The sequence below is a fragment of the Myotis myotis genome, unplaced genomic scaffold (assembly GCF_014108235.1).
Source record: "Myotis myotis isolate mMyoMyo1 unplaced genomic scaffold, mMyoMyo1.p scaffold_m19_p_10, whole genome shotgun sequence".
In the NCBI taxonomy this organism is placed as follows: Eukaryota; Metazoa; Chordata; class Mammalia; order Chiroptera; family Vespertilionidae; genus Myotis; species Myotis myotis.
In genome coordinates, this window is record NW_023416314.1 from 16,418,201 (window position 1) to 16,440,263 (window position 22,063).

Consider the following 22,063-nt stretch of genomic DNA (forward strand, 5'->3'; position numbering starts at 1 on the left):
GCTTCCTGTCCCCACCTTCTTAATGGCAGATGAAGGAGTATTTCTTGCAAGACCACTTCCTGACACCGCCTGCTGACACAGACCCTCCTACCCTCTCGGGCCCACCTTGTTGCCAGCGACACACTATCATTACACTGAGAGATTACTGACAGCGCAAACAGTTTAAAGGTGAGTCTGTCTGGGATTTCATGGCTTATTTTAACTCCTCAGCTTCCAGGTCCTCAAATCGCAAATCAGAGTTCAATTTAGTTCATTCATTTCCATTAACACTCCAGGGACACTTTTTAAATATAGCCCTCATTACAAAGAAAAGTACCTTGTTTAAACGCCCACTTCCTGGGAAGACATGTAGAGTATTGTTTTTTAATATCTGTACTTAGCATGCTATGATGTAGGTGAAGGAGGGGGAGTATGGACACATATATTTAATGTTTATAAACAGGTAAGAGTGTCTCTGAAAAAACACACACACCCACACAAACAAGAAACGGACAGCTTTTACCGTTTATACACTTATTTTTATTACCCCCAAAATTTATATAAAACTTAAAAAATAAACTGCTTTGATAAGATCACACCCCCATTATCTAGACTTTATCCCTCTCAATCAAGATAAAGTAAAAATTGATTTTTAGATGAGGGATTATCCATTCTTATGGAACATAAAGACCAACAGTACTTTCTGCAAGAAAACTGATGGAAAGGTCATAAAGGATTTTAAGATCTCTAATGTCCTTTCCTTCCCAACATTAAACAACAACAAAAAAACCCCAAAGCAGGTAATTTTTACGGAATTCTGGCACCTTCCAAACTTAGGATAAAAGTGTGTTATGTTTTAAAAGTCTTAGATTGAGCAATACTGAAAGATAGTTGTCATATGAAAAATATACTGGAGTATTTCCCCAGGTAAAATAATTCATTTAAAGTAAAAGATGTTTTTCCCTAAGTGATGTCCCAGAGTTTCCCCGTTAGTGAATGTTCAGAACAGTAATCTGCAGAAGCACAGTAATCCACAATTCCATGTACATGTGAAGAAGCACCCTTGCTTCCTTCAATTTTTGCGTGGCTGCAATGACCATGGCCCAAACCTCTCTTTGTGATACAGTTTTACATGTTACAGTCCATGTGATCAAAGCCCAGTCAAGAAATTAAACTAAGACAAGGACAGAGCTGGATAGAGTGTTTCTGTGTCACTCTAGTTTTAGAGAAACATTCCTCTAACTGATAAATGAAATACATCCAACTTCATTTTGAAAACAGATCCCCAAAAGTGGAAGGCTGGTTTCTAACCTGTGGCCTCACCTGCCGAAGCAGTTCTTGCTGCTTCAGTCGCAGTCTCTCTTTCTCCATCTGCAGTTGCTGCAGCCGCATCTGTTGCTGCTGGTTGGAGTTGCCGCCACCCAGGACTCCTCCCTGAGGGCTCTGTGGAGCCAGCGGTGGTGGCTGTTTCACTGGAGCACTTTGACTGATTCTCTGGTTCATGGCTGAAATGAAACAAAAGATGCTTCCTAAAAAACTAGCAAAGGAAAGAGGTATTTAGTTATTCAGAGCAACTGGGGATGTTAGTCTTTTTCTGTAGTAAATCTGGAAATAACCTAAAAACCCATCAGTAGTGAAATGGTTATGCTGATTTATTACTACTGTTAGTCATGTTGTTACAAGCTGCAAGGCAGCCACAGAGAAAAGACACAAGGGGCAGCTCCAATGGGCAATGAATGACAAGGAACAGTCTAGGACACATGAAGTTAAAAGCAAAGTGCAGAGCAGAGAGTACAAAAAAAGAGGGGAAATGTACACTACATGCCTATCCAGAGACTATGAATTGAACAGCGGCCAAGAAACAACCAATACACGTTGGCTCTGGAGCTGAGAAACTGTGTGACTAAAGGACTGAGTAGAAGAGAGACATTTTCTGTAACTTTTTGGAGTTTGAATGGTATGCATGCATTGCTTATTACAAAACAGAAATACATATTTAATTAAAAAATACATCTCCCACCCTGGCCAGGTAGCTCAGTTGGTTAGAGCATCTTCCATATATGCCAAGGTTGTGGGTTCGATCCTTGGTCAGGGCACATACAAGAAACTAACGAATGCATAAAAAGTGGAACAACAAATCAATGGTTTCCTCTCTCAAATCAGTTAAAAAAAATCAAAAACCAAAAAAACCATAAACATTGCCCAAAGCAAGTGAGACAAAACATTCTGAGCAGTAAAGCCCATCAAAATTATCCTTGCCCCACGTGGAGTGTTGTCCCATACACCACAAAGGTTGCAGGTTCAACAACTGGTGAGGGCACATACAGAGGCAACTGATATTTCTCTCTCTCTCCCTTCCTGTCAAAAATCAATAAACAGCTTTTCTGGTGGTGACAACCTCTCCACGACAACATGCCTCTCGCCAAGGATCTCCTGCACCCCTCCCCAGAAGAGAAGAGGAAGCACAAGAAGAAGCGCCTGGTGCAGAGCCCCAATTCCTACTTCACGGATGTGAAGTGCCCAGGAAGCTGTAAAACCACCGCCGTCTTTAGCCATGCACAAACGGTAGTTTTGTGCGTTGGTTGCTCCACTGTTCTCTGTCAGCCAACAGGAGAAAAAGCAAGGCTTACAGAAGGATGCTCCTTCAGAAGGAAGTAGAACTAAAAGCACTTCAAATCAAGATGAGTGGGAAACCATCCCAATAAACACATTTTGGATATTAAAAAAAAATCAATAAACATATCCTCAAGTGAGGATTAAAAAATATTATCAATCTGTAATATATCTTAAAATATATATCTACTAGAGGCCTGATGCACCCAATTCGTACAAGGGGTTCAGCCCTCGCAGCCACAGCGGTTTGCCTCGGCCCTCACAGCCCCAGCTTCATCTGGGAGGTCGTCTGGAAGAATGTCTGGAAGGTTGTTGGCTGCCTGGTCTAATTAGCATATTATGCTTTTATTATTATAGACTATATAAAACCCTAATATGTAAATAGAGAACGGTGGAACGACGGGTTGCTATGACACTCACTGACCACCAGGGGGCAGATGCTCAATGTAGGAGCTGCTCCAGCCCCCGACCGGCAGCAGTGGCGGGGGGTGGGCAGCAAGTGGGTGACACCAGGCCAGTCAAAGTGGGTGTGAGCAGGGACCCTGATTACCCTGCCGGTCGTCCCACAGATCGGCCCTGATCACCAGCCAGGCCTAGGGATCCTACCCGTGCATGAATTTCATGCACCGGGTCTCTAGTATAATAAAGTATATTACAATGATCTGATGCATGCTAAAAATAAAATATGCCTACAAACATCTGGGTGGCGGAGATCTGTCTAATTCAACACCATGATACCCCCAATACAGCCCAGGCAGTCACTATTTTTTTAGTTGAACCTACATTACACCATCTAACAGTAAGAAATGGACTGGATTCTTATGCTAGTGAATTTCAGTCAGATACAATCACACTGTGAATTGTGGTAATCTCAGTAAGCAGATGGAAGTTTTATTATGGGAAAATGTTAAGAATGATGTATCACCTTTTCAGACATTCAAATTAAACTTTTTTTAAAAAAATCTTTATAGTTGAGAGTATTACAGATGTCCCTCTTTCTTCCCCCATAGTCTACCTCCACCTGGTTCCCACCTCACCCTAGGCATTCACTGCCCTATTATCTGTGTCCATTGGTAATGCATATATGCCTAAGATCTTTGGTTAATCTCTTCCTGGCCCCTTTCCCTTTGAGACTTGTCAGGCTGTTCCATATTTCCATGCCTTTGATTCTATTTTATTCATCAGTTTATTTTGTTCATTATACTTTTTGTTTAATTTTTAGGTTCAATTGCTGACTGAGATATGTATTTATTGTCATTTTATTCTTCATATTTTTTTAAAAAAATATATATATATTTTTTAATATATTTTTTATTGATTAAGATATTACATATGTGTCTTTGTCCCCACATTACCCTCTACCCCCCCTCCCCCGCTCATGCCCTCACCCCCCCGTTGTCCGTGTCCATTGGTTAGGCCTATATGCTTGCATATAAGTCCTTTGGTTGATCTTTCCCCCTTACCCCTAACCTCCCCTACCTTCCCTCCAAGGCCCGACGACAGTCCAATCAATGCCTCTCCATCTCTGGATCAGTCCTTGTTCATCAGTTTATGTTGTTCATTATATTCCACAAATTAGTGAGATCCTGTGGTATTTATCCGCTCTCCAGTTCCATCCATGCTGTGGCAAATGGTAAGAGTTCCTTTTTCTTCTTCCTCTTCTTAAAGAATACCTTTCAGCATTTCAGATAATGCTGGTTTGGTGGTGATGAACTCCTTTAGCTTTTTCTTATCCGTGAAGCTCTTTATCTGACCTTCTATTCTGAATGATAGCTTTGCTGGATAAAGTAATCTTGGTTGTAGGTTCTTGGCATTCATCACTTTGAATATTTCTTGCCACTCTCTTCTGGCCTGCATGGTTTCTGTTGAGAAATCAGCTGACAGCCGTACGGGTACTCCCTTGTAGGTAACTGACTGTCTTTCTCTTGCTGCTTTTAAGATTCTCTCTTTATCTTTTGCTCTTGGCATTTTAATTATGATGTGTCTTGGTGTGGTCCTCTTTGGATTCCTTTTGTTTGGGGTTCTCTGCACTTCCTGGACTTGTAAGTCCATTTCTTTCACCAGGTAGGTGTGGTCCTCTTTGGATTCCTTTCGTTTGGGGTTCTCTGCGCTTCCTGGACTTGGAAGTCTATTTCTTTCACCAGGTAGGGGACGTTTCCTGTCATTATTTCTTCAAAAAGGTTTTCAGTATCTTGCCCTCTCTCTCCTTCTGGTACCCCTATAATTCTGATGTTGGTACGCTTGAAGTTGTCCCAGAGGTTCCTTACACTATCTTCATATTTTTGGAATCTCTTTTCTTTTTTCTTTTTCGGTTGGGTATTTTTTGTTTTTTTTGTATTTCAAATCTTTGACTTGATTCTTGGGATCCTCTTGTCTGCTGCTGGATCTCTGTAAATTATTCTTTATTTCAGTCAGTGTATGCTTAATTTCTAGTTGGTACTTTTTCATGTCCTCCATGGTCTCACTATACTTATTGAGGGATTCATTAAATTTATCGGCGGTTTCCATAAAATTCTTGAAAAACCTTATAAACGTGGCCTTGAACTCTATATCCAGTCGTTTGCTTTCCTCCCTTTCTGCCATTTGTGACCTGTTTCTTTGTCTCCACATTTTGGCTGCTTCCCTGTGTTGATAGAGTGGCCCTGTGCTCCAGGTGTCCTGTAGGGCCCAGTGGCTCAGCCTCCCCAGTTACTTGAAGTGGACACTCTTGGTGCACTCTTGGTGCCTTGGTTGTTGTAGGATCACTGGGAGGAATTGACCTCCAGGCCAATTGGCTGTGAGAATCAGCTGTGTCTGAAGTGGGAGAACTTCTGTGCTGAAGACACCCTTCTGGGGCAAGACTTGCTTCAGTGGGGCTTTGGTGCTCACTGAGTCTGCTCCCTGAGTGTGTCCCTTATGGATCTGAGGAGTTGCAATCTGGATGGTCCCCCTCTGACCACTGGGTACAGTGGCTCCTGGATCTAAGGAGGTGCTAATTCAGCCTCTGCCTGAGGCCACACAGCAGGAGCCACGAAGAGGCTCAGCTGTGAAGCAATGCAAGCCGCTGTGGGGCCGTGGGCCTTCTCTTGGAAGTTCCAGGTCTGCCTGGCTCGGCTGCAGTTAGGTACATTCACATGCAAAAGCCTCTGCCGCAGCCTGGGTGGGGCGGGGTCTCAGGGAGTCAAAGGGCGGAGAAAGCAGCTATGGCTGATTCACCTAAGGAGTCACGCGTCTCAGTGACCCGATAATTGCTGCAAACACCTCTGAGGGGAAGCCGCACTCAAGTTCGCCCGCTGCCCGACAGTCCAGCTTCTCCCCGTATGAGACCTGGGTCCCCAGAGACTTCCCGGAACCGGAGTTCAGAGCAGTCGGGAGCTTGTGATTCAAAAAGACAGCCGCGTCCTCAGGTGCCACCCCCTTTCCACGCGTGCACGAGCCCCCGTACCTCTGCACTTCACTTCCGCAGCTCCTCTGGCTCTCAGCGTGCTTTTCTTTCCTTCTAGTTGTAGGATTTACACTCAGCCAGGCTTCCTGTTGTTCTGGATGATGTCTGCTCTGTCCTTTGCGGTATTTTTCAATTGTTGTGGGAGGCGGCAATTTCCCGGTGTTTATCTATGCCGCCACCTTAGTTTCTCTCTCTCTCAAAAAAAAATATATTTTATTGATTTCAGAGAAGGGGGTAGAGACAGAGAGAGAGAAACATCAATGATGAGAGAGAATCATTGATTGGCTGCCTCCTGCATGCCCCCTACTGGGAATTGAACCTGGGACCCTTCAGTCCGCAGGCTGACGTTCTATCCACTGAGCAAAACTAGCTAGGGATATATATAAAAATCATTTTCTTCTTCTTCTTCCTCTTCTTAAAGAATACCCTTCAACATTTCATATAATACTGATTTGGTGATGAACTCCTTTAGCTTTTTCTTGTCTGTGAAGCTCTTTATCTTATCTTCGATTCTAAATGAGAGCTTTGCTGGGTAGAGTAATCTTGGTTATAGGTCCTTGCTTTTCATCACTTTGAATATTTCTTGCCACTCCCTTCTGGCCTGCAAAGTTTCTGTTGAGAAATCAGCTGGTCATATGGGTGCTCCTTGTAGATGACTAACAGCTTTTCTCTTACTGCTTTTAAAATTCTTTGTCTTTAACCCTTGGCATTTTAATTATGATGTGTCTTGGTATGAGTCTTTTTGGGTTTCTCTTGTTTGGGACTCTCTATGCTTCCTGCACCTGTAAGTCTATTTCTTTCACCAAGTAGGGTAAGTTTTCTGTCATTTCTTCAAATTATCCCCATAATTCGAATGTTGGTACACTTGAAGTTGTCCCAGAGGCTCCTTACACTATCTTCATATTTTTGGATTCTTTTTTTCTTTTTGCTCTTCTGATTGGGTGTTTTTTGCTTCCGCATATAACCGATCATTTATTTGAGTCTTGGAATCCTCTACTCTATTACTGAATTCCTGTAAATTATTCTTTATTTCAGTTCCACAGAAGCCACTTGGTAAACACTAAGTCTTCCTCCTCAGTCTTTCCCAGAATCCGTTATGAACAATAAGAACTGTCTTACCTCAGGACTTTTCCATTTGACATTTCTCACAGGACTGTAATTTTTTATTTACAAATTTGTATACACTCTCTTAGACTAGAGTGCCACAGGAGTGGGAGATAACCACATACATATCCTTAGTGCCTAGCACAGGGTCTGGCACTAAGTTTGTGCTAAAAAAAAACACATTAAAACGTTCCTAAGTTGAGTATTCACTGAGGCAGAAATTTAACTATTTAAGATACAATAATACAGAAATCCCGTTTCCCTTTAGACTGACCAACTCTTCTGAGTCCAGCAAGACATAAGAACCAAGAATACTAGAAGGAAAGTTATAGAGCAACCTCCCTCAGATGCCTTAGTTAAAATTCAACCTACTGATTCATAAAGTTTCCAATTTTTTTGAGTCATTTTTTGTCCTTCAGATATTTCTTTTGGTGTAAATAGTAAGATCACTGTGGTTAAAAGTCACTTGAAATAATTCCTCTCTGCGTGACTCAGCCAACAACTCTATGTATGGTTCACTTGTGAGTTTGCTTTTGAATTTTAGAGACTTATTCTACTTCCCACCCACCATCCTCCTATCCCCAAGAGATAACTGTTACCATTTTGCTTATTAAATAGAAAAGGGCGAAGTGGAGTCAAGTATTCATAGGATACTAACATATACCTAAGAAGTTGCTGTGTGTTTGCTTAAAGAATAGAATAATGTATACGTGAGTTCACTCCAAAACAATATATAGAGGTTTCTCCCATTTTCTTTTTTAAATAGTTGATTAGTATTCCACTCAACCAATTCTATATTAGGTCTTCACTATTACTAAAGAGTACCATACAGAAGAAGCTCAGACATACATAATTTTGTATTTCTACTACTGTATCTTTGGGGTAGAGTCCTAGATTGGAGAGATTGCTGAGCTACTGGTTAAAAACATAAGTAACATTGCCAAATCATCCCCCATTCCCCGTACTCATAGGGGTTGTACTTTGTTGTAGCTCAATAAGTAATATATGAAGAGTATCTTCTTATCCATCACAGTCTTGGATTTTTACCATTCTGGAAGATGAGAAATGGTTTCACAGTATTTTGCTTTGTCTTATTATAGAAGCTTGGTCACTTTCCACATTTTAAAGGGCCACTTGAATTTTTATATGAATTATCTTTTCCTTTTTTAGACAACCTTTATATACTAGGGATATAAAACCAAAAACACCTTTGTCATATGTAAGCAAAAACTAATTTCCCTCAGCTTATTATATCTTTTAGTTTGCTTATTTTTTCCATAAGTTTATTTTTTAAGTTGTCAAATTCATCAATATATTTTGAAATTTGAGCTATAGCCTCTCCACTCCCAGGTGAATGAGGAATTCATCAATCTTTAAATGAAAAACTATATGGTTCCACTTTATCAATGTAATTCTTTGGCAATTCAATCCATTTTGGAATTAGACCGTATGAAGGGGCCTAATTTTATCTTTCTTCATGACTATCCAATAGTTCTGACACCACTCATGGAAAGAGGATCCTTCCACCAATCATCTTTAACAGTTAAATCTCCTTAGTTATTTTGTTTTTGTATTTCCTATCTTGCTCTTTAAGTGTGTTACTCTTATGTTAGGTACAACACTTATAATTACAACTTTTATGTTTTAATAGCTGATAGGGCAAGCCATTTTTTTTAAAGCTAACTTACTATTGGGATCTAATTTAAGTGCATGTGGTTAAAATAACATGGTCTGTATACTGATTCTTGAAATTCGTGACCTGACATGTGGTCCTTGCTTTTGTACTAGGCTAGGGCCAGTCAGTTCTACACAGGGTTTCTGTCCTCCTCTTTTGTTCTTACCTCCGAGCTCCTGATATCCTCAGGACCCGACTGGCCCCTAAACCTGGCAAGCCCCTAGCCCCGCCCTTGCTTACTGTTGCTCTGTGTAGTTTCATTTTCTGACCTACAGAGATTGTGACCTAGTTATGTCTTTTTGGTTATCTCTTTCAAATATTTTGTCTGGCAGAGCAGAGAAAGATGTCAAAATATGACAGACATTCTGCTCCATACTATCAAAGCCTTAATTAATCTTTTATGTGGAAAAAAGGCCAGACTTATTTATGAAATGTCTTTACAAAGAACAAATTGCTAAAACTTTCATAACTATGGTGTATAGTTTAGTATTTTATAGGGGAATACATGGGAAAAAGGCCCCAAAAAATTGACAGCTAACATTTGTCAGGCACCAATCAATAATCTCATTTAATACAATTGCTTGTATCTATCTACCTGTCACCAACATTAGATGCACAACTGACAGGCATCATAGTATGATATAAAAAACACAGCCTGTAGAGGCAACAAACCACAACTAGAATTGAGTACACCAATTTAGTAATTCATCTAATTTTTGGTTTCCTCAACTGCAGGGGTGGGCAAAAGTAGGCTTACAGTTGTGAATATGCAAAGCAGAGTTTATTCTTGTATTATTTAATTACTGAATAATTTTTCCTGTTGAATAATTTTCCATAAACCTATTTTTGCCAACCCTTGGATAGCTGGGGATATTAACATTTCCCTTTTGGAAATGGTGGGGATTAAGTAATATATGTAAGGCATCCTATATAACAAAAGACTAATATGCAAATCGACTTAATAGCAGAATGACTGGTCGCTATGATGCACACTGACCACCAGGGGCACTCAATGCAGGAACTGCCCCCTGGTGGTCAGTGTGCTCCCACAGGGGGAGCATTGCTCATCCAGAAGCCGGGCTCACGGCTGGCGAGTACAGCGGCAGCGGCGGAAGCCTCCTTCCCTCCTGGGGAGCGCTAGGAATGTCTGACTGCCAGCTTAGGCCCACTCCCCTCGACTGCTGGGGAGTAGGCCTAAGCCGCCAGTCGGACATCCCATGAGGGCTCCTGGACTGCGAGAAGGCACAGGCCAGGCTAAAGGGACGCCCCCCCCCCCTCCCCGAGTGCACGAATTTTGTGCACCAGGCCTCTAGTCTATTATAATCCTAAATATAGTAGATACTTCATAAATGTTAGTCTCCTCCCTTTTGCAGAATAGTTCTTCTTAAACTTTAAGATTAGTATGCCTACAGATAATCATCCTGGCTTGAATTCCCATAGCTCCCTTTCCCCTCTTCCCACTTTACCATGCAACTCATAGTTTCAAAGTATTCCATGATTCACAAAAATATGTGTAACATATCTCCTAGAAGATCTAACTGGAAAAAAATGGGTGGTGGAGATTGAGCCTTAGCTCAACCCCCTTAGGAATCCTTCTCTTTTGATGAAACATGTTTCTGGCATTCCAGGACATTCAACATATTTCCCCAGAGAGATGTCTTATACATTGTGCTATGTCAAGTGTGATAATATGAATTAAATATGAATCAGGGGCTGATCTGAGAATCTACCAGATACATTGAATGTCTCATAGATTGAGGCCTAGAGCAAAAAAATATATTGGGGGAAAATGTTTTCACTTGTAAGCAATTAAATAAATAAAAATTAAAAAAATAATTGCTAGGAAATAGCTCATTAGTAAGTTGAGGATTATTGGAATTGTAAAATATGATTTCAAAACAGGTTCCAGATCTATACATTCTCAAACATTTCATGTCTTAAGAAACATTTTCAGCTTTCCACACTGGGTTTTTATTAAGTAATACAGCATTTCATACGTTAATAAAAGTAATATATATTCCTTGTGAAATCTAACTGGACAATAACAAAACTGCATGAAAACGACGAGGTAAATATCCTCTGCTTCCCACTAGTTTCCGAGGATTAGACACCATAAACAGTAATCATTAATGACAGTGATCACATACTGAAGCGGTTGGTAAAACCTGGTGCAAATCTAAGCTTATCTGACTATTCAAAACCACATAAAAGGAAAAACAGGACATTACAAGATGGAGGAGGAACAACTCTGCAGAATTAAACAGAAATTTCCACAAAATATGCAACAAAAACAGCCTCTCTGGCTAATAATGGTGAGCGCTTTAAGCTGTGTTTACCTACATGCTGTTACCTATGGATACAAGCAGTGCCACAAGGTTTCCATATAAAGAGCTCACTTAAATGACCAATTCAAACAGCCTTGTTTATCTACTGAAGCAGATTTATCCCTCTCCAGAAGCATCCTGTTCTTTACCTTCTGAGTATCTCAAGCATTTCAACAAAGCGCAGAGCTGTGCACCCACATGGGGTGCAGCAGACCTCACAAGCAGGCATGAAACAAAACAGGCTTTGTTTCCTGGGGGAAGGGGGAAGGGCAGCCAGAAAAGAACAGCATTACCAACTTCTTCCCCTCCATGATCAAGTGCTGAAATCCCAATGTTTCCAGTTTTAATAAAATTTCTAAAAGGTAAAGAGGAAAAAAAAAATCCCTCAAGTATGACAGAATTTTTTAAATTTCCATATGCTTTAAAATACAGATTCTGTGCTGCCTGGACTATGAAATAGCAACCGTTTCAAGTTTTACTTAACAAATCAATCCTGACAGCTTTATGGTAGCAAACCATCCACTCAGCAATTACTGAAAAATAAGAGACCACCTTTCTCAACAACAAAGGAGGTCATCACCATGGATCTCTTCTGAAACTTCATTCTAAACATCTGAGTTCTGAAACTTCAGACAGTTTTTATATTTATATAATCTGTAACCTCAACTGTGGACTATTGCAAAGAACTACAGATCTGGTAATCCACCATAAAGTTTGGGATAAGAAATTAAATCCTGGTAATCTCATTAAGTATAAATTTAAAATTAGAAATAATTTTTGAACTTTTAAAACATTATCTTATAACAAATCTCCCACAACAAAAGAAAGCATTTCATTACTTTGTCTAATACAGTGATTTTCAGCCTTGTTCATCTTATGGCAAAAATTACTAAAAATCTACTGCACACAAAAAAATGTGGTTTTTTTTTTTTTGGTCAATCTGACAAAAAAATAGGTAGAATTTTTATTCATTCATATCGGATGGCTATTGTTGTGTTGGCTGTTATAATTCTTTTACTTGACAATCTAAGGGAAAAGAGGTCAGTGCTTCTGACTAAATAGTCAGGTATGGCATGTTTTAAAAATTCTTGTGGCACACTGGTCGCTGGTCTATGTTATCAATGCAATGTAGACATTGCATTTTAACATATTAACATGGCTATATTAATTTGTTCATAACATTTAGAAACAAATTTTAGATTTTCCCATACCTACAAGGGTACTTAAGACTATAAAATAATAGACTTGTTAAAAGAAATGAATGCTTTTCTAAAAACACAAACTAATAGACCATCTATCAGTCTTAAAATAGAAAAAAAAAGCCCTAACTGGTTTGGCTCAGTAGATAGAGCGGCGGCCTGCGGACTGAAGGGTCCCAGGTTTGATTCTGGTCAAGGGCATGTACCTTGGTTGCGGGCACATCCCCAGTAGGAGGTGTGCAGGAGGCAGCTGATCGATGTTTCTCTCTCATCGATGTTTCTATCCCTCTCTCCCTTCTCTCTGTAGAAAATCTGTCTCTTACAAAAGGAGCAGAAGATCAATGTGCAAAAGATGCTCACCAACACTTAATAGAGCTATATATTTAAATGACAATACCATGCCCAGGAATGGTTTTTTAAATAATAAGTTTACTGAGACTGAAATATTTCGCATACTATAAAATTCACTTTTAATCGTTTTTATGTATCCATAGACTCCTATAATCTTCACCATTGTCTAATTTCTGAACATTCTTATCACCCGAAAAAGAAACACCATACCCTCAGCAGTGCAACTCCAATTGCCTCTTCCCCAGTCCCTGGCAACCACTAATTACTTTGTTTCTATGGATTTGCCTATTTGAACATGTTATAAGTGGAATCAAACAATATATGGCCTCCTGTGACTGGCTTGTTTCACATAGCATAATGTTTTCAAGATTCACCCATGTTGTGGTATCAGCATTTCATTTCTTTTTATTGCCAAATAACATCTCATTTTATGGTTATACCACATTTTGTTAGTCCATTCATAGACTGACGGTCATTTGTGTTTTTACTTTTTAGCTGTTATGAATAATGCTCCTATGAATATTCACGTACAGGTTTTTGTGTAGACATATGGTTTCAATTCTATGGCATATATATCTAGGGATGGAATTTGCTGGGTCATTTGGTATTGCTATGTTTAACTTTTTGAGGAACTGCCAAACCATTTCCCAAAGTGGCTGCATCCTTTTTCTACCCCACCAGCAATGTATGAGGGTTCTAGTTTCTTCACAGTCTAGTCAACACTTGTTATTGTCTCTTTGATTTTAGCCATCCCACTGGGAATAAAGTGGTACAGTATCTTGTTTTGTTTTTTGCATTATGTGGTAACCTAATCCTAACCTCCTCTATGACTTTAAGTTTTGTCACATTTTGCACTTCTCTCCCTTCCCAAGCACCACCCTCCAGGGCCCTAAAACTGTGTTAAAAGTACAGCAGGTCCTTGAATAACCAATGTCATTTTGTTACAATGTTGGTGAGATGCCGCAGAAACTTAGCTCCTGTTTATATCAATTAGCCTATCCATGACTTACTATATCCAAAATCTTTAAATTATTTAAAAAATATGAATAACATCATTATTTCAATCAATTTCTTCTTTCTTCAATTCTCTATCAAAAGACTGGCATGAAAATTCATTATAATGGTATTTTTTCAAACAATACAATTATGGATAGAGCTTAAAAAAAAATTCAAGAGAACATTTTCTCCTCATCACCTCATTAAGCATTTTGGGGCAGGACTCAGGGGTTGCTAAATGAGGTGATGAGGAGAAGGGAGAAAGTGTTCTAACTAGCTTTCAAGCTCTCTGTCCCGAGTACAGCCATGTTTTCCCCCTGTACTATCAAAATCAAGTTTAAAGACTAGTTTGGAGAGAAAGTTCAGATAATAAGACTGTTGGTTTAAGAAGAGGTATTTATTATATTTTAAAATAAACCTGCCATCATGAATTCATGTTAGTGAGTAAACAGTTCTTTTAATAACAGCTTTATTTATGACTACATGTAATCTATTACTATTAATGCTTCCACAGGAAGTTATAATTTAGAAGAGATGCATATCTTCGTTTTTACAGATAAGCACAAAAATGATCCTTTTATACAGTCTAGACCAGGGGTGGGCAAACTTTTTGACTCGAGGGCCACAATGGGTTCTTAAACTGGACCGGAGGGCCGGAACAAAAGCATGGATGGAGTGTTTGTGTGAACTAATATAAATTCAAAGTAAAAAGCATTACATAAAAGGGTACGGTCTTTTTTTTTTAGTTTTATTCATTTCAAATGGGCCGGATCGGGCCATAGACTCTAGACCAGCCGTGGGCAAACTACGGCCCTCCTTTGAATTTATATTAGTTCACACAAACACTCCATCCATGCTTTTGTTCCCGCCCTCCGGTCCAGTTTAAGAACCCATTGTGGCCCTCGAGTCAAAAAGTTTGCCCACCCCTGCAGTGATGGTGAACCTTTTGAGCTCGGCGTGTCAGCATTTTGAAAAACCCTAACTTAACTCTGGTGCCGTGTCACATATAGAAATTTTTTGATATTTGCAACCATTGTAAAACAAAGACATATTTTTGATATTTAATTTTATATATTTAAATGCCATTTAACAAAGAAAAATCAACCAAAAAAAATGAGTTCGATTGTCACCTCTGACACACGTGTCATAGGTTCGCCATCACTGGTCTAGAGCATGACTGGCTATCTCTCATCCTTTCATGTCCCTCTTCGAAATAGCCTTCCCTCACCACACATGCTCCAGCAGTTTCCCTCCAGCCCACATTATTCCCTTAGAAGACACCTTGTTTATTATCCTTCATTGTATTTAATACATTTTTTAATGATTTGTTTGGTAGCATCCAACTCCCTCCCTGATGGCTAGTTTAGTGCCTGGTCCACAAATGGCACTCACATGTTAGTTGAGTGAGTAAATAAGTACTGAAATAGTTTCTATCCTTAGTAGGATACTATTAGTAATGCACAGGAGAATCTCCAAGTTGAAGCAAATCCAGAATGAGTTCTAAAATGACCTCAGCAACCAGGGTAGCAGAACAAAATGAGTATAAAACAAAACAAAAAATATGAACCGGTCTACTGTCAGCAGAAATCTATTTGACTTCTCTCTCGGGAAGTCTATAAATGGCTTTCTTTGCTTCTTGCATCCACATCTCTGGGTTGCCACCAAAGTGGCATCACCAAATGGTTCTTCAGCACATCTTATAAGATACTTGCTATTAAATATATTTTGCTACTTGTTTTTAAAAGGAAACTATGTTAAGGTTTTAGTAACAAATAAACCATTAATGTAAATGATTATTCAGTGACTTTGGTGATCTTACCCTTTAAAGTTTAAAAAATTCTATATAAATAAATTTTATAAATAAATACAAAAATATTTCTTTGCTATAGAATTACTTGCATCATTGAACCATTGTCAAGTAGAAACTAGATATTAATTTAACTCCATTAACATGTCTACTCACCCTTGGCGAGTAGTGGAGAGATTGTTTACCATGATTGATAAACTATTTTTGCACCATCCTCCTGAATTTAATAAAATAAAAAGAATAAACCTCAAGTGTTAAACTAAAATATTCATTTTGGTAAGTGCCTGTTTTTCAAGTAAAAAAAAATGTAGAGAGTAACAATTAGAAATAATCTCTAAAAGTATGTTTTAAATCTGGCTTCGAGTAAGCCCATAGCCTACTTCAAATCAGCTTACACCAGGCTATTACGCAACTATATAAAGCGTACCAAAATGCACCATCTTTAAGGCAGTCAAGCTGAACCCTGCTACTGTAAGCATGTCTAAACTCCTATGTGCTTCGGAGAGTTTGAGAGCACAGATAAACTATTCTAGCCAGCTCTGCCCTTCCCCCCTCAGATGTTTGCCTGGGCATACTCACCATGTGATAAGGCTTATCTTTAGATTAAAGGTTGCAAGATTTCCCTGTCTCCTCTTCAAAAGTAATTCCCAGCTGCGACCAGAGAACCAAAAGCTAAACTTAAATGGTACAATAAATAGTTCAAAAGTATCTCTGAAACCTCAATGAACTCAAATCCGTAGGTTATTGAGAAGTTACCTCAAGCCAGGACCCAAAGCAGTCACTGAAGAATTCATAATTTAGGATACTGTATTAAATTAAGGACTGAAAACATTCTTAAAAACATCCAGCCAGTCACATTTTACAGAGAGTCCAATTAAATCAAGAGAAGTCAGGTATCTTTCTGAATAAGCTGGTTAGTAGAACTTGAGTGTCTTAACTCCCAACTGAGTAGGTAAATTTTTCTACATCATAGTTTAATTCTTTTGAATTCAGTACATTACGAGGTGAGCAAAAGTAGGTTTACAGTTGTTCATATGAACAATAACATAATAAATAAACTCTTTCAGGTACTCACAACTGTAAACCCACTTTTGCTCCACACTGTATATAACGACCATGTAGAAAACAGAATGCTAGCTAACTTCTAACTGTAAATATAAAAAACTGGATTTTTAGAGGGAGCACAAAATAAAATGCCAGGTCAAAGAAATGCCATAACTATTTTTCTCATTAGATAATGTACACTTAGAACACTATATGAAAGGCATTCAGAGAAGAGTGAACTGTGAACTGGTACAGTACTCAGAACTTTTTATTTTTTTAAATATATTTTATTGATTTTTTTACAGAGAGGAAGGGAGCGGGTTAGAGAGTTAGAAACATCGATCAGCTGCCTCCTGCACACCCCCAACTGGGAATGTGCCCACAACCAAGGTACATGCCCTTGACTGGAATTGAACTGGGACCCTTCAGTCCGCAGGCCGCCGCTCTATCCACTGAGCCACACCGGTTAGGGCAGTACTCAGAACTTTTAACACATGAAAAAAAAAAAAGGAGAAATCACACTTAGAAAAGAATGTTTCTGGGATTAGAATTCTATCCACAAGTTTGAAGGGAAGTGAATTTCTGGGTAATAAAGAAGCACATACTTTCTGATCAACAGTACTTTCCTGAAGTAGAATGAACTGCCTTATAATGTGTTAAGCTCCCAGTCAAGGGAGAGGTCAAAGCTGAGGTTGGGAGACATCTCTTAAAACTGTGATAGAGGTGAGGCATCACAGTCTGCTCTAATCACACACCGTATAATTCTCTTTTGGAATTAGAAACTCACTATTTTGAGTAATATCCTCAAGATGAGTTACAATATAGTATATAAGTAAATACATTAACCACAGTCATCTTTTTCCATCTGAAATTTCCATATATTAGTACTGGTGAGTTGGGTGTATTTCTGAAAGATTAACAATTTAATTTCTTAAAATGTGTAGGTACAAAAGATCAAGTTCAGATTTTAGTTCTGTCACTTAACTATATAACCTTGGATTGGTCATAATTTCCCTAGATCTTAGAGGAGCTCAGATTCGGGGCAATATTCCCTACTTCTCCCAGCATTAAAAAAACAAAGACAAAAAAACATTATGGGGAGTCACAACGACTGGCTGGCACTACAGCTTTTAGTGGGCCAGGGATGCTGACTGTCCTGCAGTGCCCAGGATACACCCCTCCTCTTTTGAGAAATACTGATTAGAGGAATTATAAATTTCTCTTCAGGGCCAAATTTTGTGAGGCTTTTCTGTTAAAAATGTTTAGTTAGGAACAGTTCTTACCTGAATCATAGTGAAACATCTCCCCCCCGATCCTCCTGCATTGTAAGTAGTTAATAATACAGCCCACAACCAAATACTGTACTGACAATAACTAGGAAAGATTATAAGAGGGTAAGGAAAACAAAAAACACAAAACACCCTTGCTTTTAATGCATGGATATTAAGAAATTTACTTTAATAAAATTCAAATGATTAGATGTTGACATTCTATCTACACAAGACTCCATTAATAGAGTTAATTCCTACAGCATTTAGTGTTTTTCTTTTTCACACCTCTAACAGAACAGACTTAGGTATTTAACTGGTCATTAGGAGCACTTTCATCAAAAGTAAGATATTGCTCATAATAACTATCAGAAATATTTGGTCTTGAAAAGAAAGGTTAATGAATATCTAAACAGTTAAAAATTGTAATAAACCTCTATTTATGGAAAATATTTAACTTTGATAAGATATGCTGAACAACTTTTGGCTTTAGAACTTAAATTATATATAGACATTTATTTACTTATACACATATATATTTACTATATATTCTTTTAATTTCATTTCTTAATATTTCAGGAAATTCTCTCTCTCTCTCTCTCTCTCTCTCTCTCTCACTCACACACACACACACACACACACACACACACACACACAGACACTCACACGGAACATATAAAGTTTTGTGAAATTGAAACAAAGGACCAAAATCAACATCTGGATTTTAATCACCTTTGACAGTTCCATGAACAGAATTTCTAGGCACAGAATTGTTGTTAGGAATTAAAGGATATTTTGTTTTTGCCATACGAGATTGTTCATTACTTCCTTTAAAATGCAAAAGATATGCTTTTGTCTAAACTCTGGTTCCAATATTTTATTTACACCAAAAATGTCTTTATCCCAGTGGTATTATCAGTACTTATTTCCAGAAACACAGATTGCTAACACTATTTAATGACTTTTTATATAAACAATCGGAACAACAACATTACATTAAAGATCAGTTCATTGACTATCAGTGTTTTGGAGTAGATCTTTTATTCTGAAGAACAGAAATTCTAATATTTTTGTGTTTTCATTAGGGCTTTTACTGAAAAATATTCATATGACTGTATCATAAAAAACTGATTCTACAACATACAAGAAAATGTTTATATCTGAGACTCCATGTTTACAAGTATAAAATCTCTAGGAAAAGAGTGTTTATATGAAATAATGTAATGGCCTTCATAATGCTTAAGGATCAGTTCTCTTTAATACAAGTTTAAAAACATTCTTAATATAATTCCGTAAAAACAAGCAAACAAGAGCCCTCCTTTTTTCACCCAAAGCCAGTATCAGTGAGTCCTTATTGCCACTTCATGACTTGTTACAAATTATTAATAAATTCTCTAAAATAATATAAATGTTAAAGATAATATTGGTTTTAAATGTTAAATAAGAAAATCAGATTAAAAAGAACCAATCCAGTCTTCTTTAAATAATCAGGGGTAGCATAGATACATAGCTAAGAAGAGATAGAGAATAAATCAAAATCTGGTTTACCAACTTCTAGTCCAATTCCTTTTCCACTTGATAGCCACTGTTCAGTTAAAGCTGCAGCAAAGGAGACTAATGGTGAGGAGAGGTGAGTTCCAAAATCAGAACCAGTCCTGGAAGACCCCACGACTTCCCATATCAACCTTATTGCTGTGCTCAAAATTCCTTTTACTTGGCTTCTCTTAAATTACCTTGCAGCTGAACGCCTCGGGTTTCTATCCATGCACAAGGCTTAGCCCTCCTGGCAAGATAATGCAGAGAATGATCACTCTAAATAGACAAATGGACCTTATTTGGGGAGATGTATTTCCTATTAAGTCACTGACTTCATATATTGCTTTTTTATAAAATTTCTGACTTGCTGAGAGTGAAATGAGAGCAAGGACAACTTCAATAGAGGGGTAAAGTTTACCTGTGATAAAGAAATTTCTCCCTGTTGTCTACTGGTTCTCCTATTGGTGTGACCCTCTCCTAGAGAATATCACTTCTAAAATTCTAATAAAATGTTAAACAAAAAAAAAATTAAAAATAAATAAAAAGAACCAATCCACAAGTTACTATTTAATTTCCTGAGATATATGGATTATTAACTTCAAGTGAAATATGAAGAACTGATCAACTGTTCTAACATAATCTAAAGCATCTGATAAAGAATAGAAATATACAAGAGACCAGTATTTGAAGGAGCTGAGTGATAAAGTTAAGCTTATATATACAGAGGTGTATCATCCATTCTAAATAAAAGGTTAAAAGACACAGGTCAACTTAATTTAAGCTAAGAATTGGCAAATATTTTAATACAGATTTGGGGTATATAGGAAAGCAAACTCCAAAACCATAAAATAATATCATATCATTTGTTTGTGTCTGCAGGGCTCAGAAGGTCAGAAAGGGGATAGTTTATATTTTTTTGGCAGAGATAAAACACACTCCACTATAGAACCTCAGATTTCAAGGAAAACTCGTTCAAATTCAGCAGCTAACAGCTTGTCTCTATTCCCTGTCACTCTAGAGCAGAAAAACCCACACTTTTTTTCTTTCCTGCCCCCTTCCAGTTACACTTGAGCTCTCTGACTGAAAAGGTCTGGAACAGATTAAAAGTTGGACTACAAAATAAAAAGCTTTTGGCATGTTGTCAAGCCTGTCTGGAATACACATACACAGTGGGCCCAAAAAGGGAAACTAAAGGCACTAAGATAATTTTATGAAGCTCTTTTTGGCATATCTAATGGTATGATTGTGTGTATGTATGTGTTGGAGGTAGGGAGGAAGCATTTTTTTTATACTTTCTCTGATTAAAACAAAAGACCACGCTGTGTGCCTAATTAATGGATCTACTTTAAGCTCACAGCGAAGTTGTTTTATTTCACTGTTTAACTGACAATACTTTAAAAAACAACTTTGTTCCAATTTCTGATTCTGTAGTTAGCTAAGAGTTAATCATCATCTTTCATAACCCTATGTTGGGGGTGGGGTGGAGGGTAAAAAAAAACCCCACAGTACCATTTTAAAAAGTTTCCAAAATGTGGACAAGTTGAATTCATTAAAGATGATTTAAGGAAACATGGCTGTTATCGTTCCAGTCCATACAAATGGCAACATTTATTAAATTCTCTACCTTACTCGGTTTCCTGTTTCAACCACAAGGGCTTATTCAAGTATTATACAGAATCTGAAGTTGCAAATTATTAACATGCCATGTAACTTTTTTAACACCCAAATAGGTCTTGAAGTTCATGAGGGTAGCATTTAAGGCAAGCCGAATATCTGTCAAAATGACAGTCTCTGCCCTGATCCCATCTTTGACTTTACTTGAATAGGGGGTGCAATCCACAAAGCTGGCCAGTTTAGGGCAAACTCCAATGTTGGGGTTGCTTAAAGGTATACATAAAGACATAGGAGAACAGTTCATAACATTCCTGACAGGGAAGTTAATTTTACCCAACCAGCTCCGGGCTGTTCACTCCCCCCCCCCCCCCCCCCCCCCGTGTTTTGATGGCATTCACAGAGTTAATTCCTCTTTCCCATAAGGGCCCCACAGTTGTTGTTAGGTCAACCCCTGTAAAGCTTCAAAGGTTCCGTGTCCCCTCAGTCTGACCTACTCAGTGATCTGCACATTGTTCTCATTTAGCTGCATTCAGTCCAAGACAAAAACTTCGAAACCACAATGATCTGCTGCTTTTTAGAGTCATTTTTCCATGGCTTTGGAAAAATCTCAGAAACCTAACTGAAGAAACTGAAAACAGTGAAAAAAAATTGGATAAAAAGGCATTAAAGCGCTTGTACTATTATCAAAATGTGCACATTTGTAAGAGTTTTCCTTCGTGCAAATTAGTGATTCGGTCGTGTGATTTGGAGAGGAGTATGACTTTGCTTTTAGTTTCCTAAATGTAAAACAAAGGACCATTACTTTTAAAAAAAAAAAAAAAGGCCAGAAGCGAAGGGAAAAATGCTGTCATTGGTCTTATTTCTAGGGCAACAGGGTACCTCAACCCCCCGCTTATGACAGAAGAGATGACAACACCAGGCCACACAATGGTACTCATTACTCTCTGAAAGTAAGCCTAAGCAGACACCAGGTCACTGACAAAAGCTGGTACCCAGGTTTTAGATGCAATAAGACAGCCTGATTATTACTCTAGAAAGATAATTTTAAACAAATCACTGTGACTCCCAAAAATGTGAAAGGAACAGTGATTCTAGTTAGTCAGCCACCACAACATTCCCTCAATCCCCT

At 38.3% G+C, this 22,063-nt stretch overlaps 2 protein-coding genes across 15 annotated transcripts in view; one reads left to right on the forward strand and one right to left on the reverse strand.

Moving 5' to 3' along the window:
* Positions 1-22,063, reverse strand: part of YAP1 (Yes1 associated transcriptional regulator) — a 118,601-nt gene that overhangs the window by 21,962 nt on the left and 74,576 nt on the right. For 5 of the 14 annotated variants that reach the window (XM_036324596.1, XM_036324598.1, XM_036324590.1 and 2 more), the window contains one exon: positions 1,291-1,484. In XM_036324596.1, coding sequence (XP_036180489.1) covers positions 1,291-1,484 — 194 coding nt within the window. Of the gene's footprint in view, positions 1-1,290; positions 1,485-19,332; positions 19,399-22,063 lie in introns of all 14 variants that reach the window. The other 9 variants (XM_036324597.1, XM_036324599.1, XM_036324593.1 and 6 more) reach the window with 4 other exon arrangements.
* On the forward strand, positions 2,391-2,637 carry LOC118664475 (40S ribosomal protein S27-like). Its single transcript, XM_036324600.1, has one exon. It carries the CDS (start codon positions 2,392-2,394, stop codon positions 2,635-2,637), a length of 246 nt encoding a protein of 81 aa, XP_036180493.1. The 5' UTR covers position 2,391.